Source organism: Electrona antarctica, assembly GCF_951216825.1.
Source record: "Electrona antarctica genome assembly, chromosome: 18".
NCBI classification, from domain to species: domain Eukaryota; kingdom Metazoa; phylum Chordata; class Actinopteri; order Myctophiformes; family Myctophidae; genus Electrona; species Electrona antarctica.
In genome coordinates, this window is record NC_136799.1 from 24,191,155 (window position 1) to 24,210,485 (window position 19,331).

The following is a 19,331-nucleotide window of genomic DNA, read 5'->3' on the forward strand; positions in this document are numbered from 1 at the left end:
GGTAAATTGCTATATTCCTTGCCGGATTAATAGTGGTTGTGTTTCCACCTAAAGACACCTGGATGGATGGGTGGACAGTCCTGGCAACCTAACAAAAAGGCTTTTATTTCACTAGAGAAAGAGAAAATGATTGGCCATCATTAGAGAGAGCATAAAAAAGATGAGGAAGAAAGAGATGGAAAAGACTGAAACGATGACTCAATGAACTCGATATTCTCTTGGGCGTGCACGTGATGAACTCTCAGACAAGGCCATGAATGTGTGCGTGTGTGTGTGTGTATGTGTGTGTGTGTGTGTGTGTGTGTGTGAACGTGCATGTGTGTGAACACTGTGTGTGTGACGCCTTGTCAAATAGGTCTTGTAAAAAGGTTTGTCGTGTTTGCTCCAACATAGGGGCAGTTCTGATAAGACACAGAACACACACACACACACACACACACACACACACACACACACACACACACACACACACACACACACACACACACACACACACACACACACACACACACACACACACACACACACACACACACACACACACACACACACACACACACACACACACACACACACACACACAGTACCATCTTACCCTGAATTTATACTGTGTGCTCCTCTTCAGGCCTTCTACAGTACAGGTCAAGTTTTCTCCAGTGTACTTTGGATGAAAGTCCGTTCCCTGTGGGAGATACACAGTACATCATATTCACACAGTAGCCATCTTAAGGCTTTTCTGTCGTAGCACGTCCAAAATCACACCAACCAGCAAGCCGCCTTTGTTTTAAATGGTCCCCCATTAGCAAGTTGGCAAAACCGGTTTCACCTATCGACCGGAGTTGTCCCATTCGCGATGCTAATTGGCCCAGTCAAATTTTGTATCCACGCTACACGCCTGGTCTAATCAGCCACATGCACGAAATGGGCGTTTACAGTACAGTGCGTTCATATTTGCCATGTCATACATATTAGAAGCACATCTTCTACATTTCATACCTTCCTACACGCGTGACAATTTCACAGGGCCACTTAAATACGCTTGCGTTGTCGCCCCCCCTCAACTTCTCTGCGAGTCCAAAATAAACGCACGCCTCTCAAATTACTAGGCACGGCATTACAAAGGACTTTTACTCTTGCATCACACTTGGGGGTGGGGCTGTGTCTGTGTGTCCTTAAAGGATTAGCCCCAAAAATACTCCTTTTCTATCAGTTACACCAGGGGTTCTCAACGTTTTTGGCCGGGGACCCCCGGAAATGCTTTGGCAATATCTCGGGACCCCCGCCCCGCCCCCTCCCGACCCCCAATATAAATTGACTGCTACAATAACCTTAACCCATTTTGGGCGGGAACCCCTTTTGGTGTTTTAAGCATTATGTTATAATTTAGCTATTGAAAAATAGCAGATCTACAAGCTCATAGCGCGCCACCGAGTGGCGCGCTACGAGCTTGTAGGTCCGCTATTTTTGAAAAATCGTGAAAATAAAATTAAAAAAAAGTATATATATATATATTTTTTTTAAATCATTTGGGGACCCCCTAAAATAATTTGGCGACCCCCCGAGGGGTCGCGACCCACGGGTTGAGAACCCCTGAGTTACACACTCTATGAAGCCTTGAATTCACTCTATGAAGCCTTGGATTCATGGAGATCTTAGTTTTGCCACGTTCCTAAGCCAATCATTTGATGACTGGCGGTTATCAAATTATTGGGTAAGGACTGCGACAAAAACAAAAGAATCTCCATGAAGGCTTCATGGGGGGGTGTAGTTGGACTACTCCTTTAAAAAGCATGTCCACTGTGTGTGTTTGGTGTGCAGTGTGCTTCTAAAGCATGGCAAGGGGAGTGTGTGAGGGGTGACTCACGCTGTTGTCCTCCTGGATCTCCAGGGTGTATTTGAGCTGTTCCTCGCTGGGACTGCCCTCCGGACGGCCCCACTCCAAGGTGACCCAGGACACCCCAGCCCTGACGAGGCGCGGCGCCAGGGGCAGAGCAGGAAGGGTGCCCATGGTATAGAAGACCACCTCCGCACTGAAACCACTGCATGCATACACACACACACACACGCGCACACACACACACACACACACACACACACACACACACACACCCCTAAGGTCCAGGTCTCCAATTACAACTTAGGCTTTTAGCAGACGCTCTTATCTGGAGCGACTTATAGACTGCAGAAAGAGTGCAGTGCATGGGTCGAGAAACTTGGACGTTGGATCCCAGGTAAACGTAAACCAAGAACCTAGCATGAGTCTAAAAGCAATATAGTTCTTCTGTTCATGATGTCGAGGAAGAGATGGAAGGAGAGAGAATGAAAGAAAGAAAGAAAGAAAGAAAGAAAGAAAGAAAGAAAGAAAGAAAGAAAGAAAAAGAAAGAAAGAAAGAAAGAAAGAAAGGATACCAAAGACAGAAGAAAGACACATTAATCCATAAGAGCATCAGTGAGGTTGAGGTCAGACACTTTAGGCCTGGCTGGCATTTGGCGTTCCAATTCATTTCAAAGGTGTTTGATGGGGTGAAGGCCAGTGAACTGATCTCAACAAACCATTTCTGTATGGGTAAGCGTGCTAGGAGGGATCTTTCTCCTGTGAAAAGGAAATGGCCTTCTGCAAACAGTTTTTGGAAGCACAGAATGTCATTGTAAGTGTAGCATTAACATGTCCATTCACTGGAACAAAGGGCACTAATTAGAAACACTAATTACGGGCGCTTGGGTGGCACAGGGGGTAAAGTTCCTGCCCACCACGGCGACTGTTGGTTGTAATCTGGCTTGGCTGGTTGTTCTGACGGACACAATTGGCCGTGTCCAAGGGTGGGATCTCTGTCACCGTACTAGTAGTCCAGGGGCCGAGCCAGATTTTAGTACCACCTAAGGTGACCTTAACATTTTTGTATTTCCTACATGTCTCTAGTTTATATTTTGGTATGATAAGTCTTCCAATTCAGTAGCATAATGCCAGTTATCGCCAGTTATATGTGACCATACCATAAACAACCTATAAGTCATTATGCTTTAAGTAGCATGACAAACTTCTGAATCCATTCCAAGCATTAGTTCTGCCCGAAGAAAACTCCTTAATTTCGGCCATTGCCACTTGCCCAAATGTGCCCAAATGTGATGATCTCATCACGGCTATGGCCGTTTTTAGCCCAAGGAGTATATCTTTCGTGCAAAACTAATGCTTGGAATGGATTCAGAATCATGAAAAACCTCTAGTTTGACACGTCACATACTACTTAACGCATAATGAAATTTGCCTTATAGGTTTATAAATGGTATGGTCACATATAAGTGGCATTAAGACTTATCATACCAATATAAACTAGAGACTAGGAATACAAAAATATAAAACTTTTACGGTCACCTTAGGCGTAGGTGGTACTAATTCATGAAAATATCAGTGTTGGCCCCTGCACTATAGAGACTCCTTGTCTGAACTAGGAGGAATAGCGTGTTCCCCTGCATGTATACACAGTATGCATGCATGTTGACTTTGTGTTCTTACCTGGTGCCTATGTCGTTGTGTGCAGCTACTCTGAAGGTATAGCCACTGGCAGGACACAGCCGGGTGAGTTTACAGTGTCTCTGGCTTCCAAAGTAGTATTCTCTGAAAACACTGTTCTTCTTCCCCTGCAAACAGGAGAGGAGAGGTGTTTATGAAAAAAATAATAATAATAAAAAAAATAATAATAATAATTTAAAAAGAAAACGGAATACCAAGGGCCCATGGACAGGAAGTATATTAGAGAGAAGATAACAGTGAAAAACAAGAAAACAGGTGGGAGAAAAAGATATGACTTGGAGTGATGCAAGAACAGCAGGGGTAAAATGGAATTAATTATTAAAAATGTAAAAGATGCACAGAACAAAAACAAAGTAAAAAGGATGTGAAAGAGAGTGCGCTAAACCGGACAGACAGACAGAGTAAGGAAAGACAGATGGATAAAGACTTACCTCGTCCCACTCCAGCAGGTAGTTTGTGATTTTGGATCCGTTGTCCCCAGGGGGCTGTGAGACAGATCGCATTACGGATGCAGAGAGATGGAGAGATGAAGAGATTAGCACAAAATAAATGAGTGAAACACAAAGCAGTGACAGGATGAAATGCACCAGTTTTTTTTTATAAACACACAGGATATCGTTGCTATCGGGCACAAACCTTGTATCTCCATATTCCAACTTTTTAGTTTAGTTTTTTCGGCACTTAAAAAATAATTCCCTGCCAATCGATGACGTGTTTTATGTCAAGTTCTTTCCAAGGCCCAGCCTGCCAGAGACCGTCCAAACTGTGTTCACCACTGTTTACCACTAGGTGGCGCTCTTCGCTAACCTTTGATTCACCGTTTGAATCTTACTGAAGCAAAAGTAGTGAAACTGGACGATCTACAATCTCACAACGCATCACATCATGACGCATTGTGAGCTTATAGATCTGCTATTTTCAATACTTCTGAACATTTTAGTTTTCTGAAAAGTAGCGGTTTTGGACATACAATGTTTCCAACCAACAGTGACAATATTTAATATCCTGTCTGGGGGAGTGATTGCCAGTGACATTCGGTGTGAGGAAGAAGAAGTCTTCAGGAGAAGTCAAAGTCACAGTGATATGAAACAGGACAGCTCTGTAGCTCCACTGGAATGAAACTTCAGGCTATATCTTGCCCCTTATGGGCTTACCCCTTATCCATTAACTTATTTTACTATTTTTTTTACTATTTTGAAAAACCTTTTAAAATAGTTCAAATAGACAATCTACAAGCTCACAACGTGTAGATGTAAATCGGCTAGTTAAACTACCGGTATATTAAAATGTTTTTCAAAATAGAAAAAAAAAGGCAAATAAGGACAAGATGTGCTTTACACGTACTGCAAAAAAAAGCTCTAGAAGCTGAGCTTTTAGATCAACCACCAATAATAGGAGTGCCAGGTTTAAAGTGGGTGACCGAGTTGAAACTGGAAACGCCATTATGTCTATTTGCATAAAATATGTGCGTTTTGCTCTAAGTGGATCATCATCCAAAATATTGTTGATAACAGTATTTTGTTATCTGTCCTTTAACCTCATTACGAGGGAGGGATGCTCACAGTGTTCTCAAATGTCTTTCCCTGCCAGAGTTAGATAATGTGTAATCACAACATATTTAATGTTATTTAACGTCAATGAAAGAAGCACAAAACTAATAGTACTCACTCACTATTATCTGGTTCATATCATCTCAACTTTACAACATAACAGCACTGCCGGAATGCCCTGACTCCCTCCCTCAAAAAAATGCAAATCCCTCCCTGGCATCCTTTAAAACAAGCCTGAAAATCCACCTTTCAGCATGCCAAAGGGAGAGGAAATGATTACCCCCCCCCCCCCCCCTTAGTGTAGTGACTACCCCCTCCTCCTTCTAACCCCCTTCTTTGTTCCACAACCCGAACACATTTTTGTTATTTTTTAAGGTTTATGATGATTTGAATTTTGTTGTTATTTTTCATGTCATGATTATGAATTGAATACCCAGTACCTGAATGGAAACAAGACTGCAAGGACTTTTTTCGGTGATCCCATTGGACGTGTGTTTGACTGTACCTACTACCTTGTACCGATTACATTTCTGTTTGACTGTACCCTGTATTCATTACATTTCTGCCAATAAAGTATTCAATCAATCAATCAATCAATTAATCAATCAATCATAACAAGTTGCATCCTCAACGTGTGTGTGTGTGTGTGTGTGTGTGTGTGTGTGTGTGTGTGTGTGTGTGTGTGTGTGTGTGTGTGTGTGTGTGTGTGTGTGTGTGTGTGTACCTTCCACTGTAGGGTTAGGGTGCTCTTGGTGCGGTGAGAGAGTTTTGGGGGAAAGGGGACGTCAGGGACACTGCTGTGTGTGGTGAAGGAGCCCACTTCTGAACACAAGCCCCTAACTAAATTATACATTGCTGACACTCTGAAACACACACACACACACACAGAGAGAGACAGTATATTATTTACATGGAGATACACAGGGTTATATGCGTATCCGGACGTAAAACAAAAACATATGTGTTTTGAATTTAATATTTTAGATCTTACAGAGTGCAACATGAGGAGACTAATAAGCTCAAATTCCTAGATTACAGGCAACATTACCAGAAACACATTTCAACACGTCTTCCCAGTGTTTACTCTCTGCAACTAATTAGTAAAAAAAAGAAAGCAATTCTTGTAGATGTGGAGTCATTGTTCTTCTTACCGTACGTGGTAGTCTGATGCTGGCCTTAGGTCTTTCAAATTGTACTCCAACTCCTCGCCACTGTACACACACACGCACACGCACACACACACACACACACACACACACACACACACACACACACACACACACACACACACACACACACACACACACAATATTGAGACTTTTTTGGGTGTGTCTGTGTGTGAATGCTTGGGTTTGAGAGCAAAAATGACAACTACTAGTGAGTGACAGTATATGTGTTGAGGGGATCTTCACGCGTGCGTGCGTGCGTGCGTGCGTGCGTGCGTGCGTGCGTGCGTGCGTGCGTAGGAGCGTCCATCTTTTTTCTTTTCCAAACAACGAATTTATTGACATTTTTCAATGATATACAGTAAAACGTTCTCACCTGTATATGAGTCGGTACTTCCCGTCCCGACCCTTGTCCGACAGAGACACTTCATAGGAGCACGAGACGGGCATTCCGTTACTGTGCCTGTTGAGCAGGCCTGCAGGGGGCGTCCAGGACAACCGTGCAGCTCGCGCCTGTACGCTGGACACCTGTGACACACACACACACACATTTTTTTAGGGGCACTTAATGTTTGTTTTTAGTTCAATGTTTGTTTTAAAAACGCCATTGATGAAGGGAAAATGTACATCATATTGTCCCTCATTACGTCATATTGTCTCTTTATTGTTAATGGCATTTAATGTTTGTGTTGGCACGGTTTCTTTTACATCACCATTACATCACCTAATCAACATGAGTTAGATTTCTTTAACACTAGAGCGGTGCCCGTTGCGCACTGGCCTACTTGGAACGATGAAAGTTGGAAATACATGCCTGCCCACCCAGTTATTATGTGTCCCTTTTATGCCCATATATGGAGCTCTTTGTCAGGCATTCAGATGTCTATGAAGGCTATGAGTCTATGCAGATGCCAGAACATCATTGTGATGTCAGAACAGGCCAGCTCAATATATGGAGATCCAGGGGTTGATCAGGTGTGATCAATTGGCTATTGGCTTTTGTGGTGTTTCTGGACACCGGTATATCCCACCGTCTCAAGGCCGGGCACTGCAGTCTCTGTGGTGGTGTGGAACGCGTCTGTCAAATGACAGTCGGTGGGGCGAACGGTTCTCGAGTTACATGGATTACAGACGTACGTACACACAGAGACGTGGTGCATTTATATTAGGATAACATGGAAAAATAGCAAGTACCAAAATATACAAATAGACTTTACATTAAACAAATAAAAAAATATAAAAGAAAAACAAAGTGACACATACAAGTACAGTACACCACCGTTTTGATATGATTGTAAATTCCAGGTAACCAGAGACCAGAGTTTTTTTTTAAACATAATACTGTTCAACAAGCTACATTGAAGCTCAGTCTAGAGAGGGATCTATCGCATCAAAGATTGGCTGCCATAGCCTTGTGAACCCTTCCATGTTATCACAGAGGATAAAAGTCATTCTCACTCATTCATTACCTCCATATTCCAGGTATCCATTTCTATTCTATACCGTGTTTGACGAAATTATTTCACTTAAGTACAGCATACGTGGTCATAATGACAGTGTCCCTGTCCTGCTCCCTCTATCCATGGGAAAGATGACAGTTTAAGCTGTCATTCTCTGGTAGCTGGCCAGCCACATTTATGAGAGTTACTGGATTCATTCTGGCAGGGCTTGGGGGCTTCATGCAATTGTGTGTCTGCTGGGGTATAGAAATATGTCATCTCCTCCATCATTCCAGACTCCACACAGCCTTCTGAACTCAGGCGTATTGGTTACGGGAACGTACTGGGAAAATAAACGAGCACGAATAAACAACTTCTTAACTCTGAAAATAAAAATTGGTTTGACTATTCGACGCAGTGTGCCCGTGTATGTAAGCACGTATGTACTGTATGTGTGTTCCTTTGATGCTACAGTACATGCGTATTCATGTCTATATCGTTTGTGGGAGTTTTAGCTTCAGTGTGAGTGTGCAGTATGTGAGAAGACATGTCCCAGTAATTCCAGACACCACATCCACAAAACAGTGCATGGATGTGCCCTGAAGGTAGAACTAACCACAAGTCTGACTAAACTGTCTATGCGAGAGAGAGAGAGAGAGAGAGAGAGAGAGAGAGAGAGAGAGAGAGAGACGGAGACAGAGAGCAATTGTCCTTTTTGAGTACTTTAGTTCAATTGCTCTTCACTCAGGTGTACATTGTATAATGCATATCGTGTAGTGTCTACTCTAAGGTAATAATCAGTAATAACCTCTTCTCTCAGTTCCAACTACTAGCAAACAAAACGGGACCAGGACAGCAACGTTATGGAATAACACATGTACCATTCACACTTCGTACAGCTACATATCTATCTGCTTTTAACCACTTGAATCATACAGTATATACTTAGTTGACCACGGTATTTTCTATTCTATTTGTCCTATTTTACCCCATTCTTTGTTTGCCATTTTATAAGAACTTTGCAACGTTGTTCAAAAAATGGTTTAAAAAATAACACTATCATCTTCATCCTTGCATCTTTATATTTTGAGAAGATATTTGAAGATCATTTTTAAATGTTATTATTAGTGACAATACTGGCAATACAAATAATTCAGATTGTATACCATTGCGTATACATACTGTTCTGTACAAGCCATTTAGAGTTGGAAAAAAAAGTGTACAGCAACATCCATTTACCATTTACAGTCTGATTCATAACTACAGTCACCGGCAAGACGATGAACTCATCCGGCTTTGTCTGACCTTCTCTGCCTCCCTGTATAAATATATCATGATAAACTCATAGTCATTGTAGCTCCCAGGAAAATGATTTATTTGTTACAACGTTTCGACCACTGTGGGTCTTCGTCACCTGACGAAGACCCACAGTGGAAACGTTGTAACAAATAAAGAATGTTCCTGGGAGCTACAATTCAGTGTGCGGACATCCCTTCCTTTTTCATTGTGCGTATATTTTTGACCAGCACCTGTAGAATTTCTGGAGATGTGCGTGCTTCCTGTCGGATCCAAACTCATAGTCATAACACACTCTAATGCCAGTAGCAGAGGTGTCTCTAATGCCAGTAGCAGAGGTGTCTCTAATGCCAGTAGCAGAGGTGTCTCTAATGCCAGTAGCAGAGGTGTATCTAATGCCAGTAGCAGAGGTGTATCTAATGCCAGTAGCAGGTGTCTCTAATGCCAGTAGCAGAGGTGTCTCTAATGCCAGTAGCAGAGGTGTCTCTAATGCCAGTAGCAGAGGTGTCTCTAATGCCAGTAGCAGAGGTGTCTCTAATGCCAGTAGCAGAGGTGTCTCTAATGCCAGTAGCAGAGGTGTCTCTAATGCCAGTAGCAGGTGTCTCTAATACCAGTAGCAGAGGTGTCTCTAATGCCAGTAGCAGAGGTGTCTCTAATGCCAGTAGCAGGTGTCTCTAATACCAGTAGCAGAGGTGTCTCTAATGCCAGTAGCAGAGGTGTCTCTAATGCCAGTAGCAGAGGTGTATCTAATGCCAGTAGCAGAGGTGTATCTAATGCCAGTAGCAGGTGTCTCTAATGCCAGTAGCAGAGGTGTCTCTAATGCCAGTAGCAGAGGTGTCTCTAATGCCAGTAGCAGAGGTGTCTCTAATGCCAGTAGCAGAGGTGTCTCTAATGCCAGTAGCAGAGGTGTCTCTAATGCCAGTAGCAGAGGTGTCTCTAATGCCAGTAGCAGAGGTGTCTCTAATGCCAGTAGCAGAGGTGTCTCTAATGCCAGTAGCAGAGGTGTCTCTAATGCCAGTAGCAGAGGTGTCTCTAATGCCAGTAGCAGAGGTGTCTCTAATGCCAGTAGCAGAGGTGTCTCTAATGCCAGTAGCAGAGGTGTCTCTGAATATAATATGAAGAGAAGACTCCCGCACACCCAGTTCCTTTTAGAGCAGTTGCGTAGGCGACAAGGCAGTACAGGTTAAAGGTCATTACTCCATCCATTCCATATAGTTTAACTTTATGGACAGCAAACGCACAAAAGGCTTACAACTGATTTACAGCTTCCTTCCTTCCTTCCTTCCTTCCTTCCTTCCTTCCTTCCTTCCTTCCACCCTCTATCTATTTCTCAGATTCTCTATTACTACATACGCAGTTAATCTAACTGACTGTAAAAATGGCCCCATAATCAACACTTCCACTTCCCTCCTACCACTCTCTCAGCCTCCATCTCTCTCTTCTTCCCCCCCCCCCCCCCCCCCCCCCCCGCCTCTATCTCTCTCCCCTCTCCTCTCCTCTAGCGACAATAGGAGTTGAGGGGACTCGGAGGTCAATAGCTGCCTCTCTCTCTCTCTCTCTCTCTCTCTCGTTGGATTTATGAGCACAATCACAAGCAGTAGACTTACAACTATTTCTTTGAGGCTCTGCTTTTCTTTTCTTTTTTTAATCTCCCCATCCTCCCGCTCTCTGCCAGTTTTCTGGCTTTTCAGCGTCTCTATCTCCCTCTCATTCAGCTTTTTTTCTCCTTTTCTTTGAGCTCATTTCTCTCCCTCTGTCAGCTTCTCTATTTTTGTTTATCCATCTCTCTCTCTCTCTCTCTCTCTCTGCTTCTCCCTCTCACATGACTTCACCTCTCTCTCTCTCTGCTTCTCCCTCACATGACTTCACCTCTCTCATTATTGCGTCCAACCCCCATGCCTTGTTCCCATTGCTGTTCCTCCTTTTTCAGAGGCTGTGTGGTCGTTGATCTACACTGCACGGCAAAACTCATGAGCATGTATGTGTGTGTGTGTGCGTGCGTGCGTGCGTGCGTGCGTGCGTGCGTGCGTGCGTGCGTGCGTGCGTGCGTGCGTACGTGCGTGCGTGCGCGTGCGCGTGCGCGTGCGTGCGTGTGTGTGTGTGTACAGGCCATCTGAGGTGAGGGAGGACAGAGAGAGGTGAATTAGCTCCATCCATCTGCAGCCTGCATCATATAAACACTGGCACAGGGAGCGTTTACAGGCCTTGAACTCGCAGCACCTCATCCGTCTCTCCCTCCCTTCCTCCTAATCAGTCTCTCTTACACCATCTCCCCCCACCCTCTCCTTCTCAAGGATGAGTTTCATTTTTTTTTAATTTCTCACAGCAGTCTTCAATATCGTTTTCACGTTTTAAAATCGATTTCATATATAGTTGGCTTTTAAAAGTACAAAAATAGTAGTTACACTTTAATAAACACATATTTTCGTGTGTGCGCCTACAGAGTTTGCACTTGGCCTCTCAAAAGTGCAGTGACCAGGAGGATGGCACCCTCTTGTGGCCAGGTTGTGGAGTGCTGCAGCTCTAAATGATGAATGGCCTTTGAACAAACTAATGAGAAATATATACAAATATATGTTTTCACTCACCAGCTATCTCTCTATTGCTGGGTTTCCACTACCAGAGGCTGGGCAGTCAAAGAGGGCTGAAAAGGGTGCCAATTTTGGCCCCACTCCTGCAGGGTGGTGTGAGCTAGGCCAAACAGGGCCAAACCGGTGATGTGTGCAGGGTGGTGTGAGCTAGGCCAAACAGGGCCAAACCGGTGATGTGTGCAGGGTGGTGTGAGCTAGGCCAAACAGGGCCAAACCGGTGATGTGTGCAGGGTGGTGTGAGCTAGGCCAAACAGGGCCAAACCGGTGATGTGTGCAGGGTGGTGTGAGCTAGGCCAAACAGGGCCAAACCGGTGATGTGTGCAGGGTGGTGTGAGCTAGGCCAAACAGGGCCAAACCGGTGATGTGTGCAGGGTGGTGTGAGCTAGGCCAAACAGGGCCAAACCGGTGATGTGTGCAGGGTGGTGTGAGCTAGGCCAAACAGGGCCAAACCGGTGATGTGTGCAGGGTGGTGTGAGCTAGGCCAAACAGGGCCAAACCGGTGATGTGTGCAGGGTGGTGTGAGCTAGGCCAAACAGGGCCAAACCGGTGATGTGTGCAGGGTGGTGTGAGCTAGGCCAAACAGGGCCAAACCGGTGATGTGTGCAGGGTGGTGTGAGCTAGGCCAAACAGGGCCAAACCGGTGATGTGTGCAGGGTGGTGTGAGCTAGGCCAAACAGGGCCAAACCGGTGATGTGTGCGCTGCTTGCTACTGATTGGCCGTGTTCATGATGTGTCGGCAGAAGTGTACTGTAGTACTAGTGGACTGCATACACTCTCCCCCAAGACCCATGTATATAGGCCTACATTTTAGTTTGCTGAGATTTCTGTTTTAATTTGTATTTTTGCACTGAATTTGCTGTGATTTGTTAACATTTGTTGATAATAAAAGTTGTATTAACATGAAACAAAGGTTCAGCAGATGTAGGTGGTCAAAGGTCTGAAATGAATGTCTTGGTTGCACGCACGCGCGTGCGTGCGTGCGTGCGTGCGTGCGTGCGTGCGTGCGTACGTGCGTGCGTGCGTGCGTGCGTGCGTGTGTGTGTGTGTGTGTCAATTGTGCGTGACTGTGGCTACAGGTGTGCATACCGACCTGTGGTTTGTCAATTGCAGACAGCATGTCTTGAACCCTCTTCCCCTCTGAGTCATGATCTGAAAAGAGAGAGAGAGAGAGAGAGAGAGAGAGAGGGGCGGGGGTAGATGGAGAGCGACAGAGAGTTATAATAACAAATCTCCAACAGGTGGCAGACAGATTTTGCCTCCAACAACCATTACTGAAAAAGAGATAATGACACCACAGCCTGGCAAAATTGTAGGTAGAACACATAGTGATAGATCATCTGCATAGCTTACATACAGCCCATGATGTGTGTGTGTGTGTGTGTGTGTGTGTGTGTGTGTGTGTGTGTGTGTGTGTGTGTGTGTGTGTGTGTGTGTGTGTGTGTGTGTGTGTGCAACTGCACACGATTGCACAATTTGTGGAGAGTCACTGTCTCTGTCACAGGAGGGAAGGGAAGGAAGGAAATGTACTTTTCGACCACAATATTAAAAACGGATAAAATCAGCAGTTTGGCAACAGAGCGACTGTTGATCGATGTGAGCTGGGTTTTAAATCCCCAAAAGTCTCTTTATTATCGTGCTATCTACCCTCTAGCCAATGGTTCCCGTCTGGTCAGCAAGGGTCCTTCCAGTAAATTAAAATGGTGAGGTGAAAAGAGCCAGCCCTGTTGCATTCTACTTCTCTGAGCATTATAACTGTTATCCAGACTGAATTAGCAACCAGGTTCATGGTCTTGTTCAAGGACACAAGACTGTTGATGGACACGCTGTGTACTTAATTGTGAGGTCTGCTTAGAAAATCAACAGATCAGGATGGCTGTGTCTAGCAGGTAAGACTAAAGAGTCAACCACCTGACACAGTGACTGTCTAATCTGACCTCACTATATTTATCGTGTAATTGAGGTCACAATTGGATCGGATCACATATTGGCCGTTTCATAAACTGTCCTGGCTGGGAGAGAAGTGGGCTGAGCTATAACAGACTATAGGCGTTTATCAAATGGTAATTACCTAGTCCTATAGGGTTTTGATCTGCACATGACAACACGTTATGGCTTCTGTCATGTGGACAAAAGGTTACAATATTTTGTATGTATATGTAGTAGGGCCACCAAAGTTAACACATTTATCAATTCATAACTTCATCATTACCTTTTTAACCGCACTAATCATTTTATCACTGCCCTCTCCTTTATTGACATATTGAAGCATCTGTAGCATTTGAGACACAAAACAATTGCATCCTCCTTATTCCTGCTATAGAAATATACAAATACAACTTTATGACACTCTTTTGTTACATCTAAAATATGTTTCATGTGTACGACATAACGTGTGGCTATGGACATAGCTGTGTATGGTTTGTCACTTTATGGTTGGGTGTAATCGACCAAAACGTCAATCTGTTTTAAATTAATTCAATGCGGAGGTAACCAGTGTGTGTGTGTGTGTGTGTGTGTGTGTGTGTGTGTGTGTGTGTGTGTGTGTGTGTGTGTGTGTGTGTGTGTGTGTGCAGAAATTAGTTTTTTCTTTGACATTTTTGTGGTTATTGATTCTCTGAAAAAGGCAAGCATGGGTGTTGCTTTCACCATGCACTCACACCCATGCACAAAATAGCAAGATTTATACTTTGCTGCACAGCGCGTCGTTCTGCTATAGAGCGTCGCAGTCCCACCTCCTACCCTGGACCAAGGACAGTCTAAGAAGGATGAGACGCGAAGACCATACGGGCGACGCCATGTTGCTTTGGAAGGAAAGAAACATGCGCAGTTGAGACCAAGGAAGCTGAACGCGGAAGTGTTGGCTGCATATAGCCCATTGCGCATGTTTCTTTCCTTCCAAAGCAACATGGCGTCGCCCGTATGGTCTTCGCGTCTCATCCTTCTTAGACTGTCCTTGCCCTGGACCAGGAAATGATTCTCCGTTTATTCTCCTCATAGACATTTCAGAAAGTATTTATTTAAAGAAGTTTACGCCGCGGACAAAGCCAACTCGAGTCGTGACAAATCATGACAACAAACACAATTTTTGGGCCGAACAAATAATTAGAAAGAAGAAAAAAACGGCAGGTTACAACACTTTTTTTGTTGTTTTTCTTCTTTGTAATTATTTGTTTGGTCCAAAATATTGTTTGTGTTGTCATGAGTTGTCACGACTCGAGTTGGCTTTGTCCGCGGCGTAACCGTCTTTAAATAAATATCCTATCCTGGTCCAGGGTAGGAGGCGGGACTGCGACGCTCTATTTCCAGTGCACAACACTGCAGTATGATACACAAAGTGTACATTAAGCAATGAGTTGAAGCAGAAAACAGAAAGCTGTGTTTTTCCTGGTGCTGTCTCACATAACGTGTGTGATGCAAGAAGCCAGCTTTCACCCGTTCCCATCTTTCATCAATATGAAATCCACGTTCCATCCCATGTCAAATCATGATGGTTTCTGAACAAGCACGCCTCTGAGCATTGCTCTCAGGAGAAAGGGGGAAAAAAACATGTCGTAAATTACCCACAGTACCACTGAAAAGGGGGGAGGGGGAGTTAGGAATTCTGACTCGGATTAGCTGCTCTGTTTCTGGTTTTTAGCAACTATTGATAACCATCTGATCTGTGTCATTCTGCACAGCAACTGTTACAGCTAATCGCCGTGTTGCATCATTTGTAATCAAATGTTCCTACATCTGCGAATCATTATTGCTGTCCACTATGATGACAATAGTGCTGGAAACCCTTTGGTGGAGATAGCTGGAAACATCACAGTACTTCATCACGTATTGGTACTATATTTTGGAACATCAGTGTTGTGCCGTGTTATAAAGCAGGGGTTCTCAACGTTTTGCCTGGGGACCCCCCGAAATGCTTTGGCCATGTCTCGCGACCCCCGCCCCCAAAACAAATTGGCCGCTACAATAACCTTAATAATAGAGAAAATACATCATAAATAAATACTGAAACCAGTTATAATCCTTTTTTTTAATTTTTAAAATATTCTTTATCCCACGATTTTGTAACCCATTTTTCACCCCTGTGTCAATTATCTAATGTGATCCTGGGCTCTACACACCCTCCGCCAACCTAGTCCCCATATATGGGGGACATGGGGAGAGCAACGGACTTGAACTCATGCTTCCTTCATGCCCGAGTGTCCAAGTTGCTCCATTACACCTGACAGGGGGGAGTTTCCCTGGTTGGACGTAGCGCGTGGAAGGAACACGTTATTCCAAACAGTTCCTTTCCCCTCCATCCGGCACCCCGGCTGGCCAGGGGGAGGCAGTTTAGAGACCAGGGTTACTGCATGTTTTTTGTGAGGGTACCTACCCTAGGGGACACGGGGAGAACATGCAAACTCCACACAGAAAGGCCCTTTCGCCAACCCCGCCTCGGGTATGGGCACTGATGACGCGGCGGAGGAAGCACGCGGCCAGCACCCACAGCGCCCCGAGCGGGAATCGAACCCAGGACCTTCTAGCTGTGAGGCGACAGCACTACCAACTGTGCCACCGTGCCCCCCCAGTTATAATCCTTAAGGAAAGTTTATGCATGTACTATGTGTAGGCTACTATGTAAACTCGTAATTTCCATTTTACAGCCATTCAGTTGACAACAAAAAAGAAAAGATTTATTTTTTTGGTTGAAAAAAATCTGGGGACCCCCCGAGGGGTCGCGACCCCCAAGTTGAGAACGCCTGTTATAAAGAACACGGGTGCTGTCATGGAATTATTCTGTGGCCCAAGTCAGTATATACTGTATACTGTACTAATATATCTACCTATAAAATTCAAATTCGACACACACGTTCCACACCCCCACTGGGAGTGCAGTGCCCGGTGTCGAGTCGGTCGGACCCACGGTTGTCCAGAACCGCCACGAAAGGCCTCTGCCCGGGCCAGACTCCATATTTGGGCATGCCTGACGCTGCTTCTTCACTTGGAAAGGAGCCAGCTTAGGTGGTTCGGGCATCTATACTGTACTAATACAGAAAACATCGCCTAAAGGCCTCAGTTCTGAGAGTTTAAAGTCAAGAGGAAAGCATGTTGATGCATGGGCCAAGTGGAGTGCACATTGTGTGTGTGTGTGTGTGTGTGTGTGTGTGTGTGTGTGTGTGTGTGTGTGTGTGTGTGTGTGTGTGTGTGTGTGTGTGTTCGCGCGCACCCAAGAGCGTTGGTGTGGGTGGTTTCCTTTAAAAACACCGGAACCTGTACGTGTGTGTGTGTGTGTGTGTGTGTGTGTGTGTGTGTGTCCATTATGCAAGTACATATATGTGGAAGACACAGAAACATGCTATGCTTGTGAGCACGCATGCATGCACACAAATACACATAATTTGCAGCTGCAGGGTGCACGCACATTCATGTACACACAGGCAGAAAGGACAATTAAGAAAAAGTCAAATACAAATACACGTCACACACACACACACACACACACACACACACACACACACACACACACACACACACACACACACACACACACACACACACACACACACACACACACACACACACACACACACACACACACACACACACACACACACACACCCCCACACACACACACACACACACACACACACAGGGTCAATGTGATTTAGTGGTGGCTTGGGGGGTGTTGTCAGGTGTGTGTGTGTGTGTGTGTGTGTGTGTGTGTGTGTGTGTGTGTGTGTGTGTGTGTTGTACTGGAAGTCTTCCCTCCATGTGTGATCCCCAAAGCAAAGGATTTTCCGACCAGAGGTCTGCTTTCTACATCTGACCACTGTAAATCACACTGTGTGTGTGTGTGTGTGTGTGTGTGTGTGTGTGTGTGTGTGTGTGTGTGTGTGTGTGTGTGTGTGTGTGTGTGTGTGTGTGTGTGTGTGTGTGTGTGTGTGTGTGTGTGTGTGTGTGTGTGTGTGCGCGCGTGCGTGTGTAGTAGAGGGGTCAGTCATATAGGGACCTATATGAAACTCAAGTTTGTTTGATGAGTGTGTTACTTTAACTTGGTACTGAGTCTGGTAATTCAATACTCCTATAGGCAGACTGACAGACAGACAGACAGACAGACAGACAGACAGTGACTGTGGCTCAAGAGGTAGAGCAGGTCGTCCAATGATCCATAGGTCGGCGGTTCGAATCCCGGCTCCTCCTGTCTACATGTCGAAGTGTCCTTGAGCAAGACACTGAACCCCAAATTGCTCCCGATGTGCTGGTTGGTACCTTGCATGGCTTCCGCCGCAATCGGTGTATGAATGCGTGTGTGAATGGGTGAATGTAATGCACAATCTATGTAAAGCGCCTTGGATAAAGGCGCTATATAAATGCACCATTTACCAGACAGACAGACAGACAGACACTAAAGCGTACTGTAACGAAGACTCTGACTAGGACGTTGGGCTATATGATATATGACATGTTTAGTATGACAATCCCTATATTTGGGCCCGAGCCGACCTAGTGCTGATATCGATAGATATGGTAGAACCATATATGGATAGAACCATATATGGATAGAACCATATATGGATAGATCTAACTGGCTTAGTCATCGTGACAAGCCTGGTCGGAGAATATATAGAGGGTCGGCTTCAGGGAGAAGGCAGAAGTCGAAGCATCCTGGTTTAAGTTCTAACCGGACACCACTGCGGGGGTCCTAACCTAAGTAATCAGCAATAGAGCCTTGAGCTATTTTATATGGTCCTTCTTGAGTACGGATTAGGGCTTACCGCAGTAACGGGATGCTGAAGTCTTCCAGACACATACGAACCAAGGTATCTGGCTTTACAACCCATATACCTTGAGTAGCTTCTATGACTCAGTGGCAAGATTCTAACCGGATGGTAACCCAGTCGCTGCCAGAGTCTGAACACTCTGGCAGTCCTGGCTGCTCCGCAGGTGAGCAGCAGCATCTCGAAGCGGTGAGATGCACTCTGTTGCCGCCAGAGCATGAACGCTCTGGCGGTCCTGGCTGCTCCTTAGGTGAGCAGCAGGGTCTCGAAGCTGTGAGACCCACTCTGTTGCCGCCAGAGCATGAACGCTCTGGCGGTCCTGGCTGCTCCGCAGGTGAGCAGCAGCATCTCGATGCGGTGAGATGCACTCTGTTGCCGCCAGAGCATGAACGCTCTGGCGGTCCTGGCTGCTCCTTAGGTGAGCAGCAGGGTCTCGAAGCTGTGAGACCCACTTTGTTGCCGCCAGAGCATGAACGCTCTGGCGGTCCTGGCTGCTCCTTAGGTGAGCAGCAGGGTTTCGAAGCTGTGAGACCCACCCTGTTGCCGCCAGAGCATGAACGCTCTGGCGGTCCTGGCTGCTCCTTAGGTGAGCAGCAGGGTCTCGAAGTTGTGAGACCCACTCTGTTGCTGCCAGAGCCTGATAGCTCTGGCGGTCCTGGCTGCTCCGTTAGGTGAGCAGCAGCGTCTCGAAGCTGTGAGACCGCCCTGTTGCCGCCAGAGCACGAACGCTCTGGCGGTCCTGGCTGCTCCTTAGGTGAGCAGCAGCGTCTCGAAGCTGTGAGACCCACCCTGTTGCCAGAATCTGGATGCCAGAATCTCGGAGCCGTGAGACCTCCCCGGCCCTTAGAGTCAGAGAGCACTGGTGATGTGCAGGAAAGAGAGAGCACTGGTGATGTGCAGAGCACTGGTGATGTGCAGGAGAGAGAGCACTGGTGATGTGCAGGAGGGAGAGCACTGGTGATGTGCAGGAGAGAAAGCACTGGTGATGTGCAGAGCACTGGT

The 19,331-nt window shown here is 45.6% G+C and overlaps 1 protein-coding gene across 1 annotated transcript in view; it reads right to left on the bottom strand.

The window, feature by feature from the left end:
* fndc3ba (fibronectin type III domain containing 3Ba) overlaps window positions 1–19,331 on the bottom strand; it is a gene marked incomplete at its 5' end in the record, with an annotated part of 122,265 nt that overhangs the window by 48,139 nt on the left and 54,795 nt on the right. The window contains 8 exons of the mRNA XM_079528915.1: window positions 596–682; window positions 1,865–2,039; window positions 3,515–3,639; window positions 3,964–4,017; window positions 5,807–5,945; window positions 6,234–6,293; window positions 6,625–6,776; window positions 12,665–12,723. Of these exons, the coding sequence (XP_079385041.1) occupies window positions 596–682; window positions 1,865–2,039; window positions 3,515–3,639; window positions 3,964–4,017; window positions 5,807–5,945; window positions 6,234–6,293; window positions 6,625–6,776; window positions 12,665–12,723 (851 nt within the window). The remainder of the gene's footprint in view (window positions 1–595; window positions 683–1,864; window positions 2,040–3,514; window positions 3,640–3,963; window positions 4,018–5,806; window positions 5,946–6,233; window positions 6,294–6,624; window positions 6,777–12,664; window positions 12,724–19,331) is intronic.